The sequence below is a fragment of the Trichomonas vaginalis genome, chromosome V (assembly GCF_026262505.1).
Source record: "Trichomonas vaginalis G3 chromosome V, whole genome shotgun sequence".
Classification (NCBI taxonomy): Eukaryota; Parabasalia; order Trichomonadida; family Trichomonadidae; genus Trichomonas; species Trichomonas vaginalis.
Window position 1 is genome coordinate 11,450,166 of NC_067207.1, and position 23,200 is coordinate 11,473,365.

The 23,200-nt window shown below is 31.3% G+C and overlaps 11 protein-coding genes and 1 pseudogene across 12 annotated transcripts; 9 read left to right on the plus strand and 3 right to left on the minus strand.

The window, feature by feature from the left end:
* Nucleotides 1–528: 528 nt before the first annotated feature.
* Nucleotides 529–1,743, minus strand: TVAGG3_0318010 (uncharacterized protein; the record flags this gene model as incomplete). The annotated part of the gene is made up of 1 exon (XM_001314707.1): nucleotides 559–1,743. The coding sequence occupies one exon, from the start codon at nucleotides 1,741–1,743 to the stop codon at nucleotides 559–561; it is 1,185 nt and encodes a 394-aa protein (XP_001314741.1).
* Nucleotides 1,744–2,159: 416 nt separating this feature from the next.
* TVAGG3_0318020 (uncharacterized protein) lies at nucleotides 2,160–3,299 on the plus strand (the record flags this gene model as incomplete). The annotated part of the gene is made up of 1 exon (XM_001314708.1): nucleotides 2,241–3,200. The coding sequence occupies one exon, from the start codon at nucleotides 2,241–2,243 to the stop codon at nucleotides 3,198–3,200; it is 960 nt and encodes a 319-aa protein (XP_001314742.1).
* Nucleotides 3,300–3,795: 496 nt separating this feature from the next.
* Nucleotides 3,796–6,800, plus strand: TVAGG3_0318030 (uncharacterized protein; the record flags this gene model as incomplete). Its single annotated transcript, XM_001314709.1, has 1 exon — nucleotides 3,796–6,732. One exon carries the CDS (start codon nucleotides 3,796–3,798, stop codon nucleotides 6,730–6,732), a length of 2,937 nt encoding a protein of 978 aa, XP_001314743.1.
* A 518-nt stretch (nucleotides 6,801–7,318) lies between these two features.
* On the plus strand, nucleotides 7,319–9,298 carry TVAGG3_0318040 (ribonuclease inhibitor domain-containing protein; the record flags this gene model as incomplete). The annotated part of the gene is made up of 1 exon (XM_001314710.1): nucleotides 7,338–9,050. The coding sequence occupies one exon, from the start codon at nucleotides 7,338–7,340 to the stop codon at nucleotides 9,048–9,050; it is 1,713 nt and encodes a 570-aa protein (XP_001314744.1).
* Nucleotides 9,299–9,650: 352 nt separating this feature from the next.
* Nucleotides 9,651–11,279, plus strand: TVAGG3_0318050 (ankyrin repeat and SOCS box-containing protein 4 family; the record flags this gene model as incomplete). The annotated part of the gene is made up of 1 exon (XM_001314711.1): nucleotides 9,651–11,279. One exon carries the CDS (start codon nucleotides 9,651–9,653, stop codon nucleotides 11,277–11,279), a length of 1,629 nt encoding a protein of 542 aa, XP_001314745.1.
* A 174-nt stretch (nucleotides 11,280–11,453) lies between these two features.
* TVAGG3_0318060 lies at nucleotides 11,454–12,031 on the plus strand (annotated as a pseudogene). Its single transcript has one exon. A coding segment is annotated over exon 1 (578 nt).
* Nucleotides 12,032–14,172: 2,141 nt separating this feature from the next.
* Nucleotides 14,173–15,079, plus strand: TVAGG3_0318070 (myeloid leukemia factor family; the record flags this gene model as incomplete). Its single annotated transcript, XM_001314712.2, has 1 exon — nucleotides 14,200–15,012. The coding sequence occupies one exon, from the start codon at nucleotides 14,200–14,202 to the stop codon at nucleotides 15,010–15,012; it is 813 nt and encodes a 270-aa protein (XP_001314746.1).
* A 186-nt stretch (nucleotides 15,080–15,265) lies between these two features.
* Nucleotides 15,266–15,952, minus strand: TVAGG3_0318080 (small Rab GTPase RabD8; the record flags this gene model as incomplete). The annotated part of the gene is made up of 1 exon (XM_001314713.1): nucleotides 15,373–15,948. One exon carries the CDS (start codon nucleotides 15,946–15,948, stop codon nucleotides 15,373–15,375), a length of 576 nt encoding a protein of 191 aa, XP_001314747.1.
* Nucleotides 15,953–16,449: 497 nt separating this feature from the next.
* Nucleotides 16,450–17,243, plus strand: TVAGG3_0318090 (uncharacterized protein; the record flags this gene model as incomplete). The annotated part of the gene is made up of 1 exon (XM_001314714.2): nucleotides 16,466–17,215. One exon carries the CDS (start codon nucleotides 16,466–16,468, stop codon nucleotides 17,213–17,215), a length of 750 nt encoding a protein of 249 aa, XP_001314748.2.
* Nucleotides 17,244–17,361: 118 nt separating this feature from the next.
* TVAGG3_0318100 (WD40 repeat-like family) lies at nucleotides 17,362–18,279 on the plus strand (the record flags this gene model as incomplete). Its single annotated transcript, XM_001314715.1, has 1 exon — nucleotides 17,362–18,225. The coding sequence occupies one exon, from the start codon at nucleotides 17,362–17,364 to the stop codon at nucleotides 18,223–18,225; it is 864 nt and encodes a 287-aa protein (XP_001314749.1).
* Nucleotides 18,280–18,471: 192 nt separating this feature from the next.
* On the minus strand, nucleotides 18,472–19,140 carry TVAGG3_0318110 (RNA polymerase II transcription regulator recruiting protein; the record flags this gene model as incomplete). The annotated part of the gene is made up of 1 exon (XM_001314716.1): nucleotides 18,472–19,140. One exon carries the CDS (start codon nucleotides 19,138–19,140, stop codon nucleotides 18,472–18,474), a length of 669 nt encoding a protein of 222 aa, XP_001314750.1.
* A 1,971-nt stretch (nucleotides 19,141–21,111) lies between these two features.
* TVAGG3_0318120 (RNA polymerase II transcription regulator recruiting protein) lies at nucleotides 21,112–21,780 on the plus strand (the record flags this gene model as incomplete). Its single annotated transcript, XM_001314717.1, has 1 exon — nucleotides 21,112–21,780. The coding sequence occupies one exon, from the start codon at nucleotides 21,112–21,114 to the stop codon at nucleotides 21,778–21,780; it is 669 nt and encodes a 222-aa protein (XP_001314751.1).
* Nucleotides 21,781–23,200: the final 1,420 nt, after the last annotated feature.

The window sequence follows — 23,200 nt, forward strand, 5'->3', positions numbered from 1 at the left end:
TAGCAACAATGACATAATAAATGATCTACTCTAAAAAGGCTCACTCAGGAGACAGCAAAGCCGAATATCTTTTTTAAAAAGAAACTGTTAATGGTTCAAGTTTATGACAAAAAGAGCAATATTATGTTGGCAAAAATTAAAATAATGAATTCCAAGTAAATAAAAGATGCGACAATTGACATTGGACTGAAATGAATGAATTAAAGCATCATCGTTAAGAGCAAAGAGAAATCTCAAAGTTGACACATATCTTATATATGTTGAAGTTGTTAAGGAAGTAATGAAATAAAAAGGATAAACTCCACTCCCTTTAGCATCACATTTTAGTCATTTTGTAGTTGTTAGATTACTTATCTCTGCTGGACTTAATTAAGAAACATGAAATATTGATGGATGTTCTCCACTCAATAGTGCATCCTCTTGAATTTGTTTTATGTCTTATTTCTGTTTGAGTTAATAAAACAGAATAGTTAATGATAGAAGAACTGCACTCAACAATGCAAAAAGGGAAAAAATGTAGATATAATTATAATTTTAAAACATAAACAAAAAAAAAAATTAAATTTCAATATTATCCCAATCAGTAATTTCGATGTTTTCAATTTTGAGTAAAAGATCCTCATGGTTCACATTCAAATTAACGTTGTGTACTGTCATGAAATTGTCAATCAGTTTGTAATCAATTTTTTCTGGTTGAATTTCATCAGGATGTATATTGCAAAGCATGAGATATGCCAGATTTGGTTCAATATGTGGTGTAAGTGTATTGTATTCCTTTGGATTCTCAAGGATTTGGTTATTTGCGATAACAATCAAAAGAAGTTCCTGGAATCTAACTAGTTTGGTTTTAGTAACTAGTTCGATTTCTGCTATATCTGTGTTCATCTTGGTCGCACTGAGAACACTCTCGGCCAAATGATTAATAATAACTGTATTTGCGATCTGGCAGTCGAGATATTCAATGATACAGTTGTATAGCTTTTCCTGGGATGGAGTGCTGAATCTTTTTCTGATTTCAAGAAGTCTGTTGACAATTTTCTTGAAAATTTCGGAATCTGATGAAAGTTGGAGAGCTTTTATGTATAAATCAACGATTTCATCTCCTATTTTTGTACATGCGGTTATAATTGATTCTCTGAAGATGTCAAGTGCGCATTCGCCAAGAATTGTACCTTTTGGAAGTTTTTGGTATAAAACAAGGCAGGATTGGTAGAACAAGCATGCTGAAATTGGTGAGGATATTGTTGTTCGAATATCATCAAGCTGTGCGAAGCATTGATTTAATAAAGTTGGAGAAATGGAATCTTCAGGAAGCTCGTTAAGCTTTGCTGCAAGAACTTCACCTGGATGTCCTGGTGCTGATTTGGAAAGCTCATTCCAAGTGTTAAGAATAAGTAAACTTATTTCTGGGTTTTCGGAAGATTCTTTTGCAATATCTGTAAAGAACTTCTGAAGCTCTCCGTCAAATGATGTTGCTGATGTCCAACTTGAAACATGACTTATGCCATATGGACTAACGTGCTGCTGCGGATTGTAAACATCACGCTTGTGTTCTTCATCATCGTCGTAATTCGGTAAATCTGGGAAAGGAATGCCGAGTTGTGAAAAACTTGAATTCAGAAATGAAGAAGAAGTTAAGCTGGAGTTCGGCTTTATGTGGGATGGACTCTGTAATTCGCTGATGTCTATTCCTAAATCTAGGCTCGAAAAACTTTCGAGCTTGTCAATAGATTTTGTTGACATTGCGGAAAATTGAAAAAATTGAAAAGACTCTGAAATTAGCTCATTCAATTGTTATTTTCAAATAGACTCAATGACATCTTTGCATTCGAAACATTTAATAAAATATTTACAAACAAATAAAGTTCACAAAAAAACATTGAATTGATTGAGGAAATGAGTATTGAAAAATTGTCACTCTGATTAAGCAATGCATAAAAATGCCAAGGAAATCAGTAACAAATTCATATCGATAAAATGAAATCGATATTTCCAATTTTTTACAATTTCAGACATTAAAAATGAACGAATGAACGAATTTATTTTGGGGAAGGTGTCTGATAGGATATGTTGCACTTAATCCCGATGAGCAGCACTCTTATTTGATCGAATTTTTCGGGTCTTTTGAATGAAAAAGTGACAGAATCGATATTTTAGTACGAAAACAAAGAAGAAACCAACGGAAACAAGTAGTTTTAATTTCGATAATCATCTTGTCACTGCTAATTATATCTTGCTTTATGCTTTTTTCTTTTAAAAATCAAAATAATATAATTAACCAAGTTAATATTCAGTATCCCAAGTGCAAACTTTGCAAGCCTATCATTTCTCATTCATCACAATCTTCATCCAAAGACTTGGTTTTATTATTTGCAACTGATCGGTATAATAGAATTGAAATACTTGCTAGATCACTTCGATCAGTTGGATGTCTTGCCCGAATAGTTGTTTTAGTACCGTTAAATGCTAATATTACCCAGGATTTAACAGATTGTGGAATTGAATTTGTTAAAATTGCCTCTGTCTCCTCTAGATTGCAGAGATCTCCACATAAAATGAGATGGGAATGGTATTATCAATACCTTCAGGAACATTTGAATGAATTTGATCGAATTCTTCACACAGATGCGTTTGATACTTACGCTCAATACGATCCTTTCTCAAACAATATTAAGAATGATACTTTATATGCGATTTCAGAAGATCGTCCCATCAAGGAATGCATTTTCAATACAAAATGGTTAAATTCCTGTTACAACAATACAGTTTTAGAAGAACTCTCTGAGAAGAGTATACTCTGTAGCGGAACCGTAATAGGGGGAGCTCGCCAATTCATGAAACTAGTTGAAACAATGGTAGATCGAGTTGGATGGGATGATTGTTGGACAAAAGCTCATGACCAACCTGTGTTTACTTATGTTATATACAACGAATTGATTGATTCCCTTAAAATTGAATTTTTAGGATGTAATTCCGAATTTGCAACAATGAATTACTGTTATTCTGAAAAGAAAACACTTTTCTATAATGATAAGTTACTCAAACCTAATTTAATTGGTTATCCTTCTTTTGTCCATCAATACAACAGATATCCAGAAGTTGATGACCATTTTCAGAAGAATTGCAATATCAGAATCGATAGAGCTAAAGAAAAGAAATCTAAAAATAGTGTGAATAACTTAAATGCGCAAATTAGATGATAAAAATAAAATTTTAATTTTACCAAGATTAAATCTATATTTGTATGTTTTTCTTCAGCTTGTGTGATCATTTCCTCCTAGGGTTTCTCTTATTTATTTTATTTGAAATATAATTTAAACATTTATGATAGATTTAATACATAAAATTGTATCTTTCTCTCCATGAACTCTGGTTTGAAACACTTTGTTATGGAGTGAGCGATTGTCAACCTAATGCATGGTTCTTTACTTAAATTTGATTTACATTTTATATTTTTTCCAGATCGAATTCTCGAGCATCAAAATGCTTCATTTCAATGCCAACACTAATTTAAGCATAATCAAAAGGTAGTATGCATATCACTTATTATAATAATGAAGGTTTGGCAAGTTGAACAGATTTTTTGATCATTTTTTCGTTGAGATATTTCATCAAGGACAGATTGCAAAATTTTGAATGAAGATTGTAATTCAATACGAAATAAAGGAAAATTTCACATGAAATATATGTATTTATGTTGCACTAAGCATAACTAATTAGGTTTCAACATTTTGCTATTTTTTGAAAGGGGGTATAACTTGTATTCAAAATTTGAATACTTGACAATTCACTATCATGGAAAGCCCTATTCAACTTCTAGTTAATAGGGCCCATGAGATGAAAGAATTAGCCACAGCATATCGTAGTATGGGTACTACTGGACCTCTCAATGATGTTCCAGACGTTTTGGAGATAGCTTCATCATTGATCATGTCCGTTATATCTAATGCAAATACGAATAAGCTTGAGCTTCAAGGTAATGCTGCACTTCAAGAAATAGATGACATTTTAAATGTCAAAGAGCGACAATTTATTACAAAAATGGAAAATTTGATAAATTCATCCGGCCAAAAGGTTACAGATGTTGCAGGAGTGTTAGAACGTGTACAACAGAAATATCATGAGACTATCGAGAAATTAACTAAAATATACGAAGGAATTGTTCAAAAAGAAAAAGATAAATTGGAAGCAAAGATAGCTGATCAAGAACAGCTCTGGGAAATAGAAAAGAAGAATCTTACAGAAGAAGAAAATAAGCTTTATAGAGATTTAGAACAAATATCTTCAAAAGTTCTTGGAGAAATTTCCCAAAAATACAATGAAAAGATAAATGATATTGACCAAAAGATCAAAGAGCAAGAATTGATGCTCCAAGGTTCTGTACATCAACGCCATCAGCAAAATCAGATTAAATCTGACTTATTGGCTGAAGAAGAACGTCGTATGGCTGCAGAACATGAAAAGATATCAAGAGATTATCAACAGAGACATAACAAAGCCGTTGAAGAAGCAACAAAATTAGAAGCTCAAATACAAGAGTTAAAAATGACAATAGAAAGCGAAAGTGCAAACTCCCAATCAAGAATACAACGTATGGAAGAATCCATGAAAGCAGATTTCCAACGAAGACAAGATGATCTTCAAATTCTCTTGACACAGTACTCTGAGCACCTTAAATTCCTCGAAGCCGAAGACAGTAGTATCCAGCAAAGCCATGAATACGAGAAAACTACCTTAGAAACCCGTTTAGCCAGATTACAAGAAGAATACGAGGAAAAAATTGGAAAAGAACAACGTTCACAAGATGAAGCTGTCGCAGTTATTCGTCAGAACCTCGAAAGCCAGTACAAAGTCATTTTCGATTCAATTGCAGACGAAATGAACGAAGAAGACGTAAAACGCGGCAAGCAACTTGACGAATACCAGCAACAGAAACTCCAGCGTGTCAAGCAAGCAGAAAAAGAACTCCGAGAACTAGGAAAAGCGAATGAGCGAGAAAAAGTGAAAATGCAAAAAGTCGTGGCCGATGCAAAAGAGAGGCTAAAAGCGGTCAAAGAGCAGCGTAACATTGATATTTCGGAGCTTAAACAAGCGAGACAGTCCCAGCTTGGTGCTCATATGCAGGAACTTGATGATATACAGCATAAACAAGCTCTTGAATTAAATCGGATTTTCAAAGCTTTCGACGAACAGCAGAAACGACTCGGCGAAGTTCAAAGAAAGTCCGTTGGCATGAAGAATAAGCAGAAAATGGAGACAGTTGCCGCAATGCGAAAAGAACATGAAAGAAGAAAACAGGCTATCATTGAAGAGATCGACCAACAGAGGGAAGACGAAACACAAGAGGAAGTACAGAAGAGAATTGACGAGATGAAGAAGTCAGGACCAGTGACTATGGAGAGTTTGGATAAAAGACAAGGAGATTTGAAGACAAGAATGGATAAAATAATGAATAAAATAGATAGCCTCATTGAGAAAGGTGAAGAAAAGAATAGTTCGTCCTCCTCTGCCGTTCAAATGCCTCTCCAAACTTCTAATTCCCAAAATAAATTAATTAAAAATGAGAAAAAGCAGGAATCTCCTGCAAGAAGCTCTCAGAAGATTCTGCCATTGAACCCTTTGGTCAAACAAGAGGATTCTGAAGAGGAAATCTCCAAATTAGCTCAAATTTCCCAAAGATCTGATGTAGTACAGAACGAAGACGTTAATAATGAGCTCAGAAGGTCAATCCAAGATGCTAATAGGCGTAGAAACAGCGTTCTTGAAGAAAGCAAGTCTTTAAGAAAAGATATTTCGGATCTTTCGAGTAATTTCGAAAATAAGTTCTTGCAAATTGAACATCAGTTCCATGCAACCAAGTCTTCATTAACACAGAAGAAAGAACTCCTTATAAACCAAGAAAATTATATTTCCAATAATGTTATGAACCAAGAAAAGAAGCTAGATGAACTGGATAAGAGGATCAACCTCAAGAACCAAATTGTCGAAGAAATGGAGCAAGTTTTCGAGAAAGACAAAGAAGAATTTACAGAAAAAATAAAGAAAGAGCAAGAAGCCAAATTGGAAGCAGCCAGAGGTACAGGTGAAGAAGCAGAACTGATGATGTACGAGGTCAGAATGGATTTCCAGTCAAGAATGGCCGCAATCAATGAAAAACTCGCAAACGCTAAATTGGCCACAGAAAAAATAACCGCTTATATGTTGAAATCTCGTGCACAAGCCATTGAAGAAGCACAGACGGAACTGACAGTCGGATATGATGAAAAAGTGAAGTTTATGAACGAACAACATAAACTGAAGCTCCAGCAATACGACAACGACGTGAACAACAAGAAGAAAGAGTTCGAAGATGAAGTTTCGAAGACGAAAGAAGAAACAGACGAAAAATCCGTTGAAGCAGAAAAAACATATTTAGAAAGGAAATCGGAACTGGAAGAAGAGAGACAGAACTTAATGAACGAATTGGATGAGTTGGAGAAGAAGTTAAATGAACTGTTGAACACGGAATGCAAAGACTGCGTGAGAAAGAAAGGAATTTTGGCTGCTTTGCTCCAGAAAAAGAAAGGTTTGGAAACAAAAATTGAAGATTTACACGAAGTTTCAACAAAATTGGAGTATAAAATGAACGCAATCTTCGGAAATGAAAGGAAACCACTTAAGGTAATGAGTCCTAGACTATTAGTGCCTCGTGCTAAGACTGCTCAAGCACAAGCACCCCCAAGAAGAATCTAATTAATTTTTATTGTATTTTTTTTATTTATATTAAATTTGTTTGTTTATTTTTAAAAATGTTATTATAATAGTTTATCTTTGCTTATCTATTTCTTAGAGATGTAGCCCATTTTATACTCAATAAACTACATCTTGCTTCCTTAATCTTATGTTCAAAGACAATATTCATGAAATATATGAATTTTTGAGAGTTTTTTAACTTGTCTTTGATATTTTCTTCTGCGGCAGAAAAAAGTTAATATTTTTCTTATAATCTCCTCTTAATTCAGTTCGCAGATAAAGGAACATATTAATTCTAGAATGGAGCAATAGAACCATGTATTAACTCTTAATCAATATATGATATATCACAAGTCTATACTTCAATAAACTGAACATTTGATCATGTGAATGATAGTACAATAGAACATGATCTTAAGCGTTTTTGGAGGAGTTTTGAAAGCTAAATGGGCTGTAAAGGATCAGCAAAATCAATGTTGAATTAAGTAACACGAAGATAGCAAATTTTTTCGGGCAAATTATTGAAACAAAATCCTTTGAAAAAAAATTGAATTGTATTGAAATTTTATAAATCAATGTTATCTTACACAATTATACGGCGGAAAATGCATTACATTACAAACGATGCTCTATATGATGATGGAGCACTAATTTACGTGAAAAGTAGATCGCCAACTTATTACGTTTGCTCGAATACAACTGTTATCAAGCCTCATGCATTCAAATTCTGCAGAGATGATATAAAAACAATCATATTTTGTGGTGGTAAGATAGAAAAGTTCGAAGGAAGAGCATTTGCGAATTGTCATAATTTAACAAGTTTAAATACGGAAAATTTACATAATTTGAAATCTATTGGAACACGTTGTTTTTCAAATTGCACTAGTCTGACTACACTGATAATACCAAGCTCAGTTACTACTATATTTAAACGTGCATTTTCTGGATGTACTAAGCTAGGGAGTATTAAATTCCTCAAAGATTCACAGTTACGACAATTAGGTGAGAAGGTTTTTTGTGATAGTGGTTTGAAAGCTTTTACAATTCCAGATAATTTGAAATCTTTCTATGCATCAGCATTCTTTGCACGGCCATTACGGTTCATAAATATTTCAGCTAATAATCATAATTTCTATGTAGAAGATGATGTTATTTTCAGTAAAACTAAAACAATGTTGTTATATTTCCCATATCTCAAGAAACTTGATGAATACGTTGTTTCTAATGGAGTAAGAATCTTAGAAATGCATTCCATGAGTTGTAAAGCATTGAAACGACTTGTTTTACCTCCATCTCTTGAATTAATACATACTTACGCATTCATAGATTCATTCATAGAAATAATTAACTTTTCGCAATGTAATAATTTAAGATTAATTGGTTCAAGAGCTTTTTCTGGCAGTAGAATTCAATTTCTCAATGTTTCTCACTGTTTAAATCTTAAGATGATTGATGATTGTGTATTCGAATACTGCAATTTCCTTAAGTACGTTGAACTTCCTCCTTCAATTGAATCAATAAAACAAAAATCTTTCTTTAATTGCACAAGACTCTTAACAATTTCATTGAATTCCAACATAAGTAAGTTGTCTTATATAGGAAAATACGCTTTTTATGGTACAGGTATTCGGAATTTCACTTTAGGACCAAATGTTTCATATTTCTCTGGAAAAACCTTCTTAAACTGTCATAATTTAGCAACAGTTTCGGTTGACAATCGCAGTGTGAACTTTTCATCACTAAATAATGTAATTTTCAACAAAAATTTAACAAAATTAATTTATTATCCAACAGGACTTAAAAACGAATCATATAAAATACCAAGTTCTGTTAAATCAATACGAAGATTTGCATTTGCTGCTAATAAATATATCACAGAAGTAATTCTTCCTTCAAAATTGAGGAAGATTTGTCAAAACGCATTTTCAAGGTCAGCAATCCATAGAATATCAACTCCAAATAATCTCAGGATGATCCATAAAAGCGCATTTAAAGATTGTAAAAATTTGACAGTTGCAACAATAAATGGATCATTTACGCAATTACCTGAAAAGTGCTTTAAAGGAGATGTGAATCTGACTATTATAAACCTTCCAAATTCATATGAATCAAGTCCTCGTTCCGCATTTGAAAATTGTACTGAAATTAAATGTATAACTTACCCCAAAGAGATGAAACAGCAGGCTTTCTTTTCTGGTCTTCCGTGGGGAGCTATGCATCATGAAAACTGTTCTGCTTTTGAAGATTTCGTTAAGGAGAAGCATAGAAACTATTCAATTTGGCACTCAGACGTTCTTCGGCCTAAGAAGAAAAAGTGATACCTATTGATGTTATTGTTTAAAATTATATTCAAAAAATATTATTTTTTGAACTTTTATATTTTGTTGTTAATATTAAAGGTTAATATAGAGTATGTAAAATTAAACTTTCTACCAGTTATTTTTTCTTCAGTTTAGCCCATTTGACTTTAATTCAAGTTTCTGACATTACAGATGAAGTGTCATTTAAAAATATCTACAAATGTTAACAGCAAATCTTATGTAGTGTATATGACAAGTATTTTTTCATTGAATGAATTCAAATCTGTTGCATTGCAAAAAGGAAATTTAGAGTCATAAAATGTGTGCTTTTGGCAATAAAAATGCCTTTGATAATATGAATATTACAGGATTTTGTGAAGACTTTGGATTGATTGAATCAAAATTGAAGATTTAGTGATGAATGATGAATCGCACTTATGATTCCTACTTTACTATTGACATCATATCATTTCATATCAATAAATTTGATAAAAACGCATAAAAAATATCCGAAATCTGAGTTACAATTGCTTTTCCCAAGTTTAATATAGAATTTTTTTTCTCTTAATGAATGTTAAAGATATTTTATTTGGTAAAATATAAAATTAAAAATTTTTAATGTCGGAGCAATGTATTCCTCCAGACAAATACCTTAAACTGCGAGATCAGTACAAATACTATATTGATTCGTATAACGCATTATATCAGCTGAAAACGGAAAATGAAGAAGACCTAAACAAGATTTACAAAATGATACGAACAGAATTGATCGATTCAAAGAAATTTATACCCCAAAATATTATCAAAGATATTTTAAATATCATTCCGTATAAGAATCGCTATACAAAGTCATATTTATATCTTGCGAAACTCATTTATGATGATTATCATGTCAAAGAGGTCATCAATGTTAATACTATTTCAAAGTTCTTGTTTTATAAAGAATATGGAATTAGATTAGACAATTCAGGTGATTTCGAAAGAATTAGATCAGGAAATCTTGATATTCATACAGAAGATACAATATACAGAGCAATTATGTATAATGACTTAGAAAGATTCATCATATTCACAGAAAGAGAAGGATTTGATAAAAATCAAATGCTTATAAGCAAATTATATTCAAATACTCGCTATTCATTACTTGAATTATGTTGTTATCATGGAGCAGTTGATTGTTTCAAGTTTTTAAGAACAAAATTTAATTCATCAATAACTTATGAATGTCTAGAATATTCATTTTTAGGTGGAAATCCAGAGATCATGAGTGAATGTTTGAAATATAAGGAACCAGTAACTTATCCAGTACAAAAAAATGCAATTATCTCACACAACATTGATTTTATTACATTCTTGATGAATGAATACAATGTTGAGATCTATTTAGAATACTGTGCATATTATAATAATCTTGAAGCATTTTTAGTTTACTTTGATCGAACTAATGATATTAATCTATGCTTTGTTTATTCATCGATGTTTAATATTCCATCCCTTTGCAAATATTTCCTATCACGTGGCGCTGATATCAATGCAGAAAATAGAGATGAACAAACTGCTCTTCATTGTGCGGCCTTAAAAAATAGTAAAGAAACAGCCAAATTTCTTATTTCACGTCATATAAATATTAATAAAAAAGATGATGATGGACACACCCCTCTTCATAAAGCGGCAATTAAAAATAGTAGAGCAGTCGCCCAACTTCTTATTTCACATGGTGCAAATATCTCTGTAAAAGATAAGCATCAAGGACAAACCGCACTTCTTTATGCAGCATATAAAAATAGTAAAGAAACAGCTGAAATTCTTATTTCACATGGTATAAATATCAATGAAAAAGATAATAATAGGGAAACCGCTCTTCATAAAGCAGCACATGAAAATAGTAAAGAAACAGCTGAACTTCTTATTTCACATGGTATAAATATCGATGAAAAATGTGAATATGGAGGAACTGCTCTTCATATTGCAGCATATTATAATAAAGAAACAGTTGAACTTCTTATTTCACATGGTGCAAATGTCAATGAAAAAGATAATGAAGGAAAAACACCACTTCATAATGCAGCACAGAAAATGGTAAAGAAACAGCTGAACTTCTTATTTCACATGGTGCAAATGTCAATGAAAAAGATAAATATGGAAGAACAGCTCTTCATAAAGCAGCACAGAAAAATGGTAAAGAAACAGCTGAAATTCTTATTTCACATGGTGCAAATATTCATGAAAAAGATAAAGATAGATTAACTGCTCTTAATTTTGCATTATGTGAAAATAGTAAAGAAACAGCCGAACTTCTTATTTCACATGGTGCAAATATCCATGAAAAAGATTATAATGAAAAAACCGCTCTTCATATAGCAGCACAATTTAATTATAAAGAAATAGCCGAACTTTTTATTTCACATGGTGTAAATGTCAATGAAAAAGATAATGATGGAGGAACTGCTCTTCATTATGCAGCATATAAAAATAGTAAAGAAATAGCAGAACTTCTTATTTCACATGGTATAAATATCAATGAAAAAGATAATAATAGGGAAACCGCTCTTCATTATGCAGCATATCATAATAGTAAAGAAACAGCTGAACTTCTTATTTCACATGGTGCAAATATCAATGAAAAAGATGATGATGGACAAACAGCTCTTCATGAAACAGCAGTTTGTGGTCGTAAAGAAGTAGCCGAATTCCTTATTTCACATGGTATAAATATCAATGAAAAAGATAATGAAGGAAAAACACCACTTCATAATGCAGCACAGAAAAATGGTAAAGAAACAGCTGAACTTCTTATTTCACATGGTGCAAATGTCAATGAAAAAGATAAATATGGAAGAACAGCTCTTCATAAAGCAGCACAGAAAAATGGTAAAGAAACAGCTGAACTTCTTATTTCACATGGTGCAAATGTCAATGAAAAAGATAAATATGGAAGAACAGCTCTTCATAAAGCAGCACAGAAAAATGGTAAAGAAACAGCTGAAATTCTTATTTCACATGGTGCAAATATTCATGAAAAAGATAAAGATAGATTAACTGCTCTTAATTTTGCATTATGTGAAAATAGTAAAGAAACAGCCGAACTTCTTATTTCACATGGTGCAAATGTCAATGAAAAAGATAAATATGGAAGAACAGCTCTTCATAAAGCAGCACAGAAAAATGGTAAAGAAACAGCTGAAATTCTTATTTCACATGGTGCAAATATTCATGAAAAAGATAAAGATAGATTAACTGCTCTTAATTTTGCATTATGTGAAAATAGTAAAGAAACAGCCGAACTTCTTATTTCACATGGTGCAAATATCCATGAAAAAGATTATAATGAAAAAACCGCTCTTCATATAGCAGCACAATTTAATTATAAAGAAATAGCCGAACTTTTTATTTCACATGGTGTAAATGTCAATGAAAAAGATAATGATGGAGGAACTGCTCTTCATTATGCAGCATATAAAAATAGTAAAGAAATAGCAGAACTTCTTATTTCACATGGTATAAATATCAATGAAAAAGATAATAATAGGGAAACCGCTCTTCATTATGCAGCATATCATAATAGTAAAGAAACAGCTGAACTTCTTATTTCACATGGTGCAAATATCAATGAAAAAGATGATGATGGACAAACAGCTCTTCATGAAACAGCAGTTTGTGGTCGTAAAGAAGTAGCCGAATTCCTTATTTCACATGGTATAAATATCAATGAAAAAATAAATTTCAACAAACCGCTCTTCATTATGCATCAAAAAATGGTTATAAAGAAATCACTGAACTTCTTATTTCACATGGTGCAAATATCAATGAAAAAGATGATTATGGAAAAACCGCTGCTGATTATGAAGCTGATAACACAAAAAAGAAACGTAAGTAGATCTCGACAAAATGTTTTTGAATAATTTCTGTCTAATCAATTTGATTGAGTTAACGGCTTTTATAAATAAACTAGAATTCTTTTTTATTTATTTTTACAGAATAAAAATTCAGAATACAATTGGTAGTGGTATTGGGTAAATATGATTAAATCGATATCAGATACCGTAGCTACAAAATGCTATGTCATAAAACTGCGGTATTTTCATTTAATAATTAAGATAGAGCTGAAACAAATCAATATGTTTCATTTCTTATATGTATCATTCTATTTTTAAAATAAATCAACAGCCTATTTTATTGGTAATATGTTCGTGTAGCGAACTAATATATCATAATTCCTTGATACTACTGAAATACTCTCATTATGAAGCGTTTTATCCGGGTCAAGAATGGAATATAATTTTCAAAAAAAATACAAAATTGTATTGAAATGGAAGCCTCTGAGCTGATGGCATACTTAGTTGATTCATATTCTATATTTATAATGTCTGAAATAATGTCAATTTTTGATATTTTAAATAATAAAAATCTAATTATAAGTGATTCAGTATATTTGGAAATAGGATTTAGAGCTTTAGACTCTATTATTGACGTAATTACTCCATTTTGAATGTTTGGAACAACGTATTCTAATTTTTGCATAATTATTATAAAATATTAGAATACGCGGCTGTAATTGAAGTCAACAAGATCAATTCTTATCCATAATGAAATCGCCTATGTGTATCTGTCAATGGAATTTTGATAGTTTAATCTATATTGAATACCGAATTCTTTATTGCATCGATAAAAAGGTTGAATCATATAAATTTATTTCAAAAAGCAGACTAGTGACTTAATGTATGATTCCATTGACTATCTTTCGAAGAATTCATTTCAAAGTTTGTCAAAATGTGATATAAAGCAACCGCTACTATACGGGTGTGCATGTATTATGAAACATTACAACATCTGACGGAAATCTCTAAGGTCTAACCCAGATTTCAAAAACCGAGAGGTGTCTTGAATAAAATTAGTCCACTTTTATGATTACCAATCTTTGGGCTTAAAAAAAACAGAAATATGAAACATCGATTTTTTCTGACAGAATTTTTTCATCGTCTTCGAAGATTTTTCTGGGCAATAATGCTGCTCACATTGTATATATTCATATTTTAATTGGAATTTCAGAAATTTTTGCGAAATTAAATTATCCAAGCCAAAACATTTTGAATTGCATTCAAAAAATTTTTCTTTCAAAATTTTTTTGAGGAGATAAGTGCTCAGTCAAATATCATCATTTTTTTCGATGAGTGATTGGTTTAACGATCCTTTCTTCGATGAAACATCAAACTCCAATGATATCTTCGCCCATGCAAACGAAATGTTCAGAGGAATTGACAGACATTTCCAACAAATGATGAAAGATCAATTTGACCTCATGGGCCCAATGCTTGGTTACGATAAAGACTATGATTCTAACCGTCCACGGATAGGAATGAACAATACCAACAACAACTCTCGTAGTCGTGTTGAAGAAGTTGATGCCAATGCAGAAACTTCGGGTTCCAGAAGCGGCAAATCACCAAAGGTTGAGGAGCCAGATGATTTCTCTCGCTCAAATACAAGAAACCGTTCATCCAAGGTAAATCTTCCAAGAGAACAGAATCATGAATCATTCTTCTCTGGATTCGGCGATGATGACTTTTCTAATGGCAAGTCATACTGCTACTGCTCATCTCAAGTTAGCTATATGAATGGTGATGGCACAGTAAACATGAAGAGGAAGGATACTGACTCTACAGGTAAGACACATATGGCTGAGATGCGCCGTATGGGTGATAAGACCGTAGTTTATGATAGAAAGGTTGACTCCGATGGTAAGACTACTGATTCAAGAAAAGTCCATGGAATGAATGATGACGAAGTAGATAGCTTTAACCAGAAGTGGGATTCAAAGGTAAAGGATGATCCATTCCTTAGCCACATGAGTAGAAGAGGTGCAAATGGAATCGGATACTCGTCTAGCAAGAGAGATTCCAATGCTCTTGGCTACGATACAAAGAAATCATCTAGCCGAGAAAATAGTTCTCATAGCTCTTCTCGTCATTCAAAACATTGAAAATAATTTACTTTTTTTTTAATTTTTCATCCATGTACTTGTAAAAACCTTTTAATTTTGATACAAATATTAATATTTTTTATTCCGTTTTGAGTAATTTCAAATAAAATCTTATTTGTTATAAATTTTCATAAAAATTGTTTTGTCAATGGATTAAACGTTGTAATATCTACTATACAATCATATTACCTTGCCAAAAATGATGGTATAACAAAAAAAATTAAAAATGTAAATTTTTTTTGAATTAGGATTGTTTAGAAACAAATTTTAACTGAAGAGTTTGTATGATTAACAAAATTGTTAATGAGATTCTATTTTGGCTTGCATTTATAAACGAAATCAATTGTTACTTGTCAATTTTTAACAGCAAGTGCTTTTTTGGCTTTGTTGGTTGTTAATCTGATTGCCTGGGTTAGGTGGGATTGGCTGATTCTTGTTCTTTATGAAAAGCTTGATTGCTTGTTCAAAGAGAAGATCTATACCCTCTCCTGTAAGAGCACTTGTTTCTACATAAACAACATTGTGGTCCTTCGAGAATTCTAAGAAATCGGCGCCCTGGAATCTGTCTTCTTGAAGATCCATCTTGTTAGCGCAAAGAAGGACACCGATATCTGGTCCGGCATTATCCTTAAGATCCTTAAGCCAATAGTCAACTGCTTCAAAAGATGGGCGGGAAACAATATCAAACATAACAATGGCAATTGAAGCGTTTCTGTAATACATTGGTGCCAATCCTCTGTATTCTTCTTGGCCGGCAGTATCCCAAATCATTAAATTGTATGTTTCATTGCCGAATTTCACTTCTTTTGTTATAAATGCTGCTCCAATTGTTGGCTTTGAAGACTCTGGAAAAGAGCCTGTAATGTATCTGTTAATTACAGATGTTTTTCCAACACCACTTTCGCCGAGTGTAACCAGTTTGATAGGAATCGACATTGACCTTTCAAAAAAGTTTTTGTTTTCGGTAGACTTTCAATTTTGGCAAACCAGGTTTTTTAGAGTTTGTTCATAATGTTAATATTAACTATCTCAATTTTACGGTAATTTTTGAAATTTGAAGATTTCACCATGAAATTTTGTATTTTTTGAAGATTTGTTGCTACAAATAGTAAGTTCATGTATTATATTATCTAATTAATGATTTAATTTCTTCGAAAAACTCCAAATTTTTTTCAAAATCCAAAAAATGAATATAATTCTCTAGAAATTTATATTAAAAATGTAAGATTTAAAAAAATTTTGAAAATCTTAAACCACGAATTTAACTAAGTGATCCATAATGAAGTTAAAAAATGTGATAATTCCACCGCTATTCAGAAAAATTGGCTAACGTCTTTTGAAATTTTTGAGAGAATTCAATCAGATTTTTTACGCTCCTTTTTTCGATGAAGGAAGTCACTGATTAATAATATTTTTTAAACGAATTTTTATTGGGAAAAAAAATTATATTTGCATGAATGATAACAGTCAAGCTGCTGTGGCAGCTATCCAAGCCATGCAAAAACAGTTACGAAAGCTAGAAGCCGAGAATTTTGAATTAAAAAGAGAAAAAGGTCGCCTAATTAAACTTTCACAAGATCGAGAATCAAAACGGAAAAAAAGAAACGAAAAACTTTCAACATATAATGAAAATGCTTCTCAACTAATATTATCTTCTAGTGAGGTTTTATCCCAGCTTTCAGCAATACGTGCAGAAATTGAAGATCTTAAATCAGATAATTCTCAAATGGAAAATATCCTAAGAAAAGAGAAAGCAAAACAAGAAAGTTTAGATGAGGAATATAATTGCTTGAAATCTGATTATGTCGCAAACAATCAACGTTTAAATGAATACCAATCTTTCCTGGGAACGTTTTTGAAACTTCCAATTGCACCAACTGCAATAGATCTTAATGGTTTAGTAATCTTAAATTCGAGTGAAAATAATTACGAAGCTTTAGATGATGACTTACTAGAAATATATGAGCAACTTGAAGATTTGCCAAAGAAGTTTAAAGCTCAGTCATTGAGCGTTAAAAAGAAAATTCTTCAAACGTACTGTAAATCTCATGGAGCTGCAACAAATCTTGTTAACAAGATAACATGCAATGAACAGCAACGATTTTCTTCAATACCTCAAGAAATGTCGGAAGAAACGAAGAAATTATACAAAGAATACTACGCAATTATTAACGAAATGAAAAAATTCGAATTCAATGACTAAATATGTTTGTATTTTACTGTATTTACTATCCCAAATCATATTTTTTATGAATATTTTATTGAAATCCTTCTTCAAACTATTCAACATACAATTCTATATTTCTGATATCCTTTATTTTCATAATTTTCTGGTCATTTTTTTTCAGAATGATTGTTGGAGTAGATTTTACAAATCGTTTCGATAAGATTGTAGTGTCTTATATGAATGAAATCAAAATATGTACGTTCCCAAATCTCCAACTACTAAAGCAAAATACTTTTCCTGATTCTGGAATTGGTTTCACATCTATTAATTCAGATGCTTCGATATATGCTTTCACAGGACGTCCATATTCCACATCTACATTCCGACAATCATCAATTGCTGTATATGATACCACAAATTTTACGAAATTTTTTGAAAATTCTTTTCCAGATGATATTTTATGCATAAAACTATCGAAAGACTTCATCCTTATAGGATTTATCGATCGAGTCGAAATATGGGACTTTGTTTTACATAAAAAATTAAATAAAGTAAATATTACTGCAACAGTGCAATATCCTATGGGAATTTCTCCCGATTCCAACTTAATAGTACTTCCAGGCCCCTCGCCATCATCTGTGTATGTTTGTTCTGATCCAAAGCGTGATATTACTAAGTTACAGATTAATGGTGAAGGTTCCTTTTTAAGCACATCAGTTCAACACACTGATGTATTTGCTTTTGAGAAAAACATTATAATTTTCGATCCAAACATCATGAAAATTTCTCAAAAAATCCAAGGTGAGTATAGGGCTATTTCAGTTTCAATTTCTTTCGAAAATAACTTAGCTATTTTGGCTAATAAATCTCTAAAAGTCATCGGACCAAACTCAGAAACCATATTTCAAACGGAAGTTGCCAAAAATACATACTCTAAATGTGCTTGGATGAAGAATGATATTCTGTTATACTCATCAACTGGAGCAATTAAGATAATTACGTTGGATAATTCATCATATGATGTCAAATTAGAAAATATTGCATGAAATTCTTACTTGCTATGACATAATTATAATTTGTTAATACTTGTTGTAAAAGAGCCTTATAAATGATATATTTTTTCAAGATACAATAAATAAGACTATAAATCAGCCAGGATATGTCAGGTTAGCCCAAAATATCTTGATACATTATGATTAAAAGAGTCAATTTATTAAAAGTTAATAGATTTACATTAAAAAAACAAAAGATTTGAATAATAAATACAAATAAGCATCATTTTTGTAGCATGTTCAGAAAGATTTGAATGATTCCTCGCTGAACAAGTCGAGATCGAAGTTGAAGTTCAACAACTCTTCTTCTTCGAAGTTATTGAATATCGAGAAAATGTCAGCTTCCTTTGTGTTTTCTGTATCTATCTGTTTTTCAGGTACTGTTTTTGTGTTTTGGACTTTCTTTGTCTGAGATCTTCTCCTCTTGGAAGACCTTGAAGGCTGTGAGCGACCTGTATACTCATAATCGGAGTCTGGTTCTGATATTGGTGATGATGCAGATGTCTGTGTTGATGATGACGAAGAAGATGAACCGGCAGAAGAATTATTGTGGTGTCTGACCAAGACGTTCCATCTGTTTTTGAGTGCTGCATCTGTTCTGTTATTGAAAAACTTAGATATTTTGACCCAGCGTGGACCAAATGCGTTGTATTTTTCGATAAGGATGTTATCCTCTTCTTCTGTAAACGGACATCTATTGATATCTGGAGATAAGTACTTCATATATCTCTCTTTGCATTGTCTAATGTTTCTGTTTCCCATGATATTGGCGATTGTCTCCCAGTTGCCTTCGCCATATGTCTTGACAAGTTTGACAAGCTGTGCATCCTCTGATGGAGTAAATTGCATCTTTGGATGTGGCTTGCCGATGCTTCCTTCTGAGTGTCTTGATGTTCTCTTTGCAAACATTGTAATGACAAAAATGAACCCAAATTTTTTAACCTATCAAAAATTCTAATTTGACAATGACTCTGAATTTAGTTGGGCTGATTTTTTGAGAAGGCTATTCAAAGTAAAACCAAAGAACATTAGAAACTCGCGAATCATATTGTTCACATGGCTATGATAAATATTTTCATTATTTTATTTCTCACTCTTTGATCGACTTGCTTCACCATTTGAGAGGGATTGATGAAATATTTGAAAAAGTCAAGATAAGAAATAGCGCAAGTTCCAAAATATGCTATCTTGAGCGAGCATATTTTATAGCACTGAATAATCATATTATCTTTCGCATTCCATCGAATCATAGAAAATTGAGAGATATGCCGGTTTTCCATACCGTCGGATGTATGAAAGTTTTATAATATAACCGATATATATAAAATTAATGAAAAAGCAAAAATAAGAAATATTGATATTCATAATGATATTAGCAATATCTATTCCTCAACATTTGAGAAGATTATTTAATTGAATTCAAACGTGCTTTTTATTGAAATAGTTCAGATACTTATCGCAAAAAATATCTGAAAATCACAGTATTTTGAGAGAAAGAAAGTTCTACTTCTAATTGATTTGTATTGGTTAGCTGGGGCATTATTTGATATCATCTCTATAATTTTTTCGTTATGACATCCGGATTATAAAATTCTCTCCTAACCAAGCAATTTTCCAATATATCTTTCTTTTGTTTTTTACTCTTTATTTTTATTTTATTTATAATAAAATTCCCATACATTGATTGCTCGTTCAAACCGTTCGCCTTTGAATTGTGCAACATTTATAAATTCCATACTATCCTCTCTTCAATCTTTAGATTTTACACGTTTCCTGATATGGTATGGTTAATCCTCAACATATAATGAGTTTTCCCATTTGCACTTCTTCATAAACATAATTTATCTTTTAAACTATTTTAAACTCCAATTAAATTCATATTTCGATACTATTGTATTAGAAAATAACTTATTTACCAAACAAAATAATAATTTATTTTGATTAAATCAGTTTAGTAGAGACTCATCAATTTGAAAATTTACAATCAATATTCATTATCGTAAATTATGAATTCTATGATTTAGATAACAAATTGATTAATATTATTTGATAAAGATGAATGCTCGTGTTCACCTTATCAGAAGATAAATTTTGATTGTATACCAGCGATTAAAACCTGGATGCTAAAACTAATAAAAGACGTATAATTAAGAAGCGTAATGATAGATTAAAGATGTTAAACCCATAATGAGAAATAAAGAAAAATTTGAGTTGGAAAATGTAAAAAAATTATAGAGATGATATCAAATAATGCCCCAGCTAACCAATACAAATCAATTAGAAGTAGAACTTTCTTTCTCTCAAAATACTGTGATTTTCAGATATTTTTTGCGATAAGTATCTGAACTATTTCAATAAAAAGCACGTTTGAATTCAATTAAATAATCTTCTCAAATGTTGAGGAATAGATATTGCTAATATCATTATGAATATCAATATTTCTTATTTTTGCTTTTTCATTAATTTTATATATATCGGTTATATTATAAAACTTTCATACATCCGACGGTATGGAAAACCGGCATATCTCTCAATTTTCTATGATTCGATGGAATGCGAAAGATAATATGATTATTCAGTGCTATAAATATGCTCGCTCAAGATAGCATATTTTGGAACTTGCGCTATTTCTTATCTTGACTTTTTCAAATATTTCATCAATCCCTCTCAAATGGTGAAGCAAGTCGATCAAAGAGTGAGAAATAAAATAATGAAAATATTTATCATAGCCATGTGAACAATATGATTCGCGAGTTTCTAATGTTCTTTGGTTTTACTTTGAATAGCCTTCTCAAAAAATCAGCCCAACTAAATTCAGAGTCATTGTCAAATTAGAATTTTTGATAGGTTAAAAAATTTGGGTTCATTTTTGTCATTACAATGTTTGCAAAGAGAACATCAAGACACTCAGAAGGAAGCATCGGCAAGCCACATCCAAAGATGCAATTTACTCCATCAGAGGATGCACAGCTTGTCAAACTTGTCAAGACATATGGCGAAGGCAACTGGGAGACAATCGCCAATATCATGGGAAACAGAAACATTAGACAATGCAAAGAGAGATATATGAAGTACTTATCTCCAGATATCAATAGATGTCCGTTTACAGAAGAAGAGGATAACATCCTTATCGAAAAATACAACGCATTTGGTCCACGCTGGGTCAAAATATCTAAGTTTTTCAATAACAGAACAGATGCAGCACTCAAAAACAGATGGAACGTCTTGGTCAGACACCACAATAATTCTTCTGCCGGTTCATCTTCTTCGTCATCATCAACACAGACATCTGCATCATCACCAATATCAGAACCAGACTCCGATTATGAGTATACAGGTCGCTCACAGCCTTCAAGGTCTTCCAAGAGGAGAAGATCTCAGACAAAGAAAGTCCAAAACACAAAAACAGTACCTGAAAAACAGATAGATACAGAAAACACAAAGGAAGCTGACATTTTCTCGATATTCAATAACTTCGAAGAAGAAGAGTTGTTGAACTTCAACTTCGATCTCGACTTGTTCAGCGAGGAATCATTCAAATCTTTCTGAACATGCTACAAAAATGATGCTTATTTGTATTTATTATTCAAATCTTTTGTTTTTTTAATGTAAATCTATTAACTTTTAATAAATTGATCTCCATATTTAACAATGCAGTACAATATAATTCAAGTTATTAAGTCATCGAGTTTGCGATGATGGAAATTTGGTAAGATTAGTCAGTGTAAATTTTTCAAAATTGGAAATCAGCAAAACTCATGGCGATTACTCTCTTGAATTGGATGCATATTTATTAAATGCAATGATGGGTTTGGTTAGATCTACTTTAAGTATTTTTTTAAGTTGCCTTCAAACCAAGCAATGTCAGATAAAAATTCTTTAAATCAATCCATATGCAATGGTTGGGTGGGTTATTATTCTTAATTTACCATTCGAAAAAATTGAATAAATTCATTCATGGCTTGGAATTGAAGGAAAACATTTTCGAACTATGTAATTGGACAATATGTATATTTTAATTACCTGCTGCTCAGAACATGATTTTAACTTGAAATTGATAATTTTACACTATTAGAGAAAAATCCATGGTATTATCATTGGATAATCGACAAATATCAGTAACAACATCAATCACACTGAGGCTGCCAGCAATCTCAATGAGGTTATGAGAAATTTGTTGAAAATGAATTTTTTAAATTTACCAATTCTTTTGATAAGTAAATTTTTAAATGACATGGTTGGTCTAATATTTAAATCAAATCGAAAATCTTGAAACCAAAGTTATTGGATTTGAGAACCAATATTTCAAATGAATATTTGTTCTATGAATACTCACAAATATTTGAGAAACTGATTCTATTCAAAATATAAACCAGAAAAATTTAAATAGCATTATATAAATCTATTAAACCCTCATTTTTTAAATAAAAAATTTAACAACCCTTCTCAAATATATGAAATCTATCGTCACCGATCAATTCTAATACAATTTTCAAACATATTTGAATTAAACTGTCAAAAATATATTACAACTATTCAAAATATTTATAATCAAAATTATCTACAAAATAGCATGTTTCCAAATCAATTTATAAACACAATAGCATTCAAATTTTTGATTGATTCCACTCTCAATGATTCCACATTCACAATCGAAAGCTATTTCCATTACATTCTATATTAATACACCATTACTTCTTAAAAATAACAGAATTCATTATCTATTCTTTGATATTTTTTCATTCAATTTTCAATATCCGCAAAATCACCTTCATCATTGCAAAATATCTAAACCATAATTTAGTCAAATCGAAATATTAATTAATTTTTATCTTTACTCGTATCCAAAATCAATCAAATCATCTTTTTATACGATAACTTATGCTTTTTCTGACAAATCTAATTAACTCCTCATTTCAAATACATATTTCTTATAAAAAATATTACACGTTATTATGACGCAAATTTT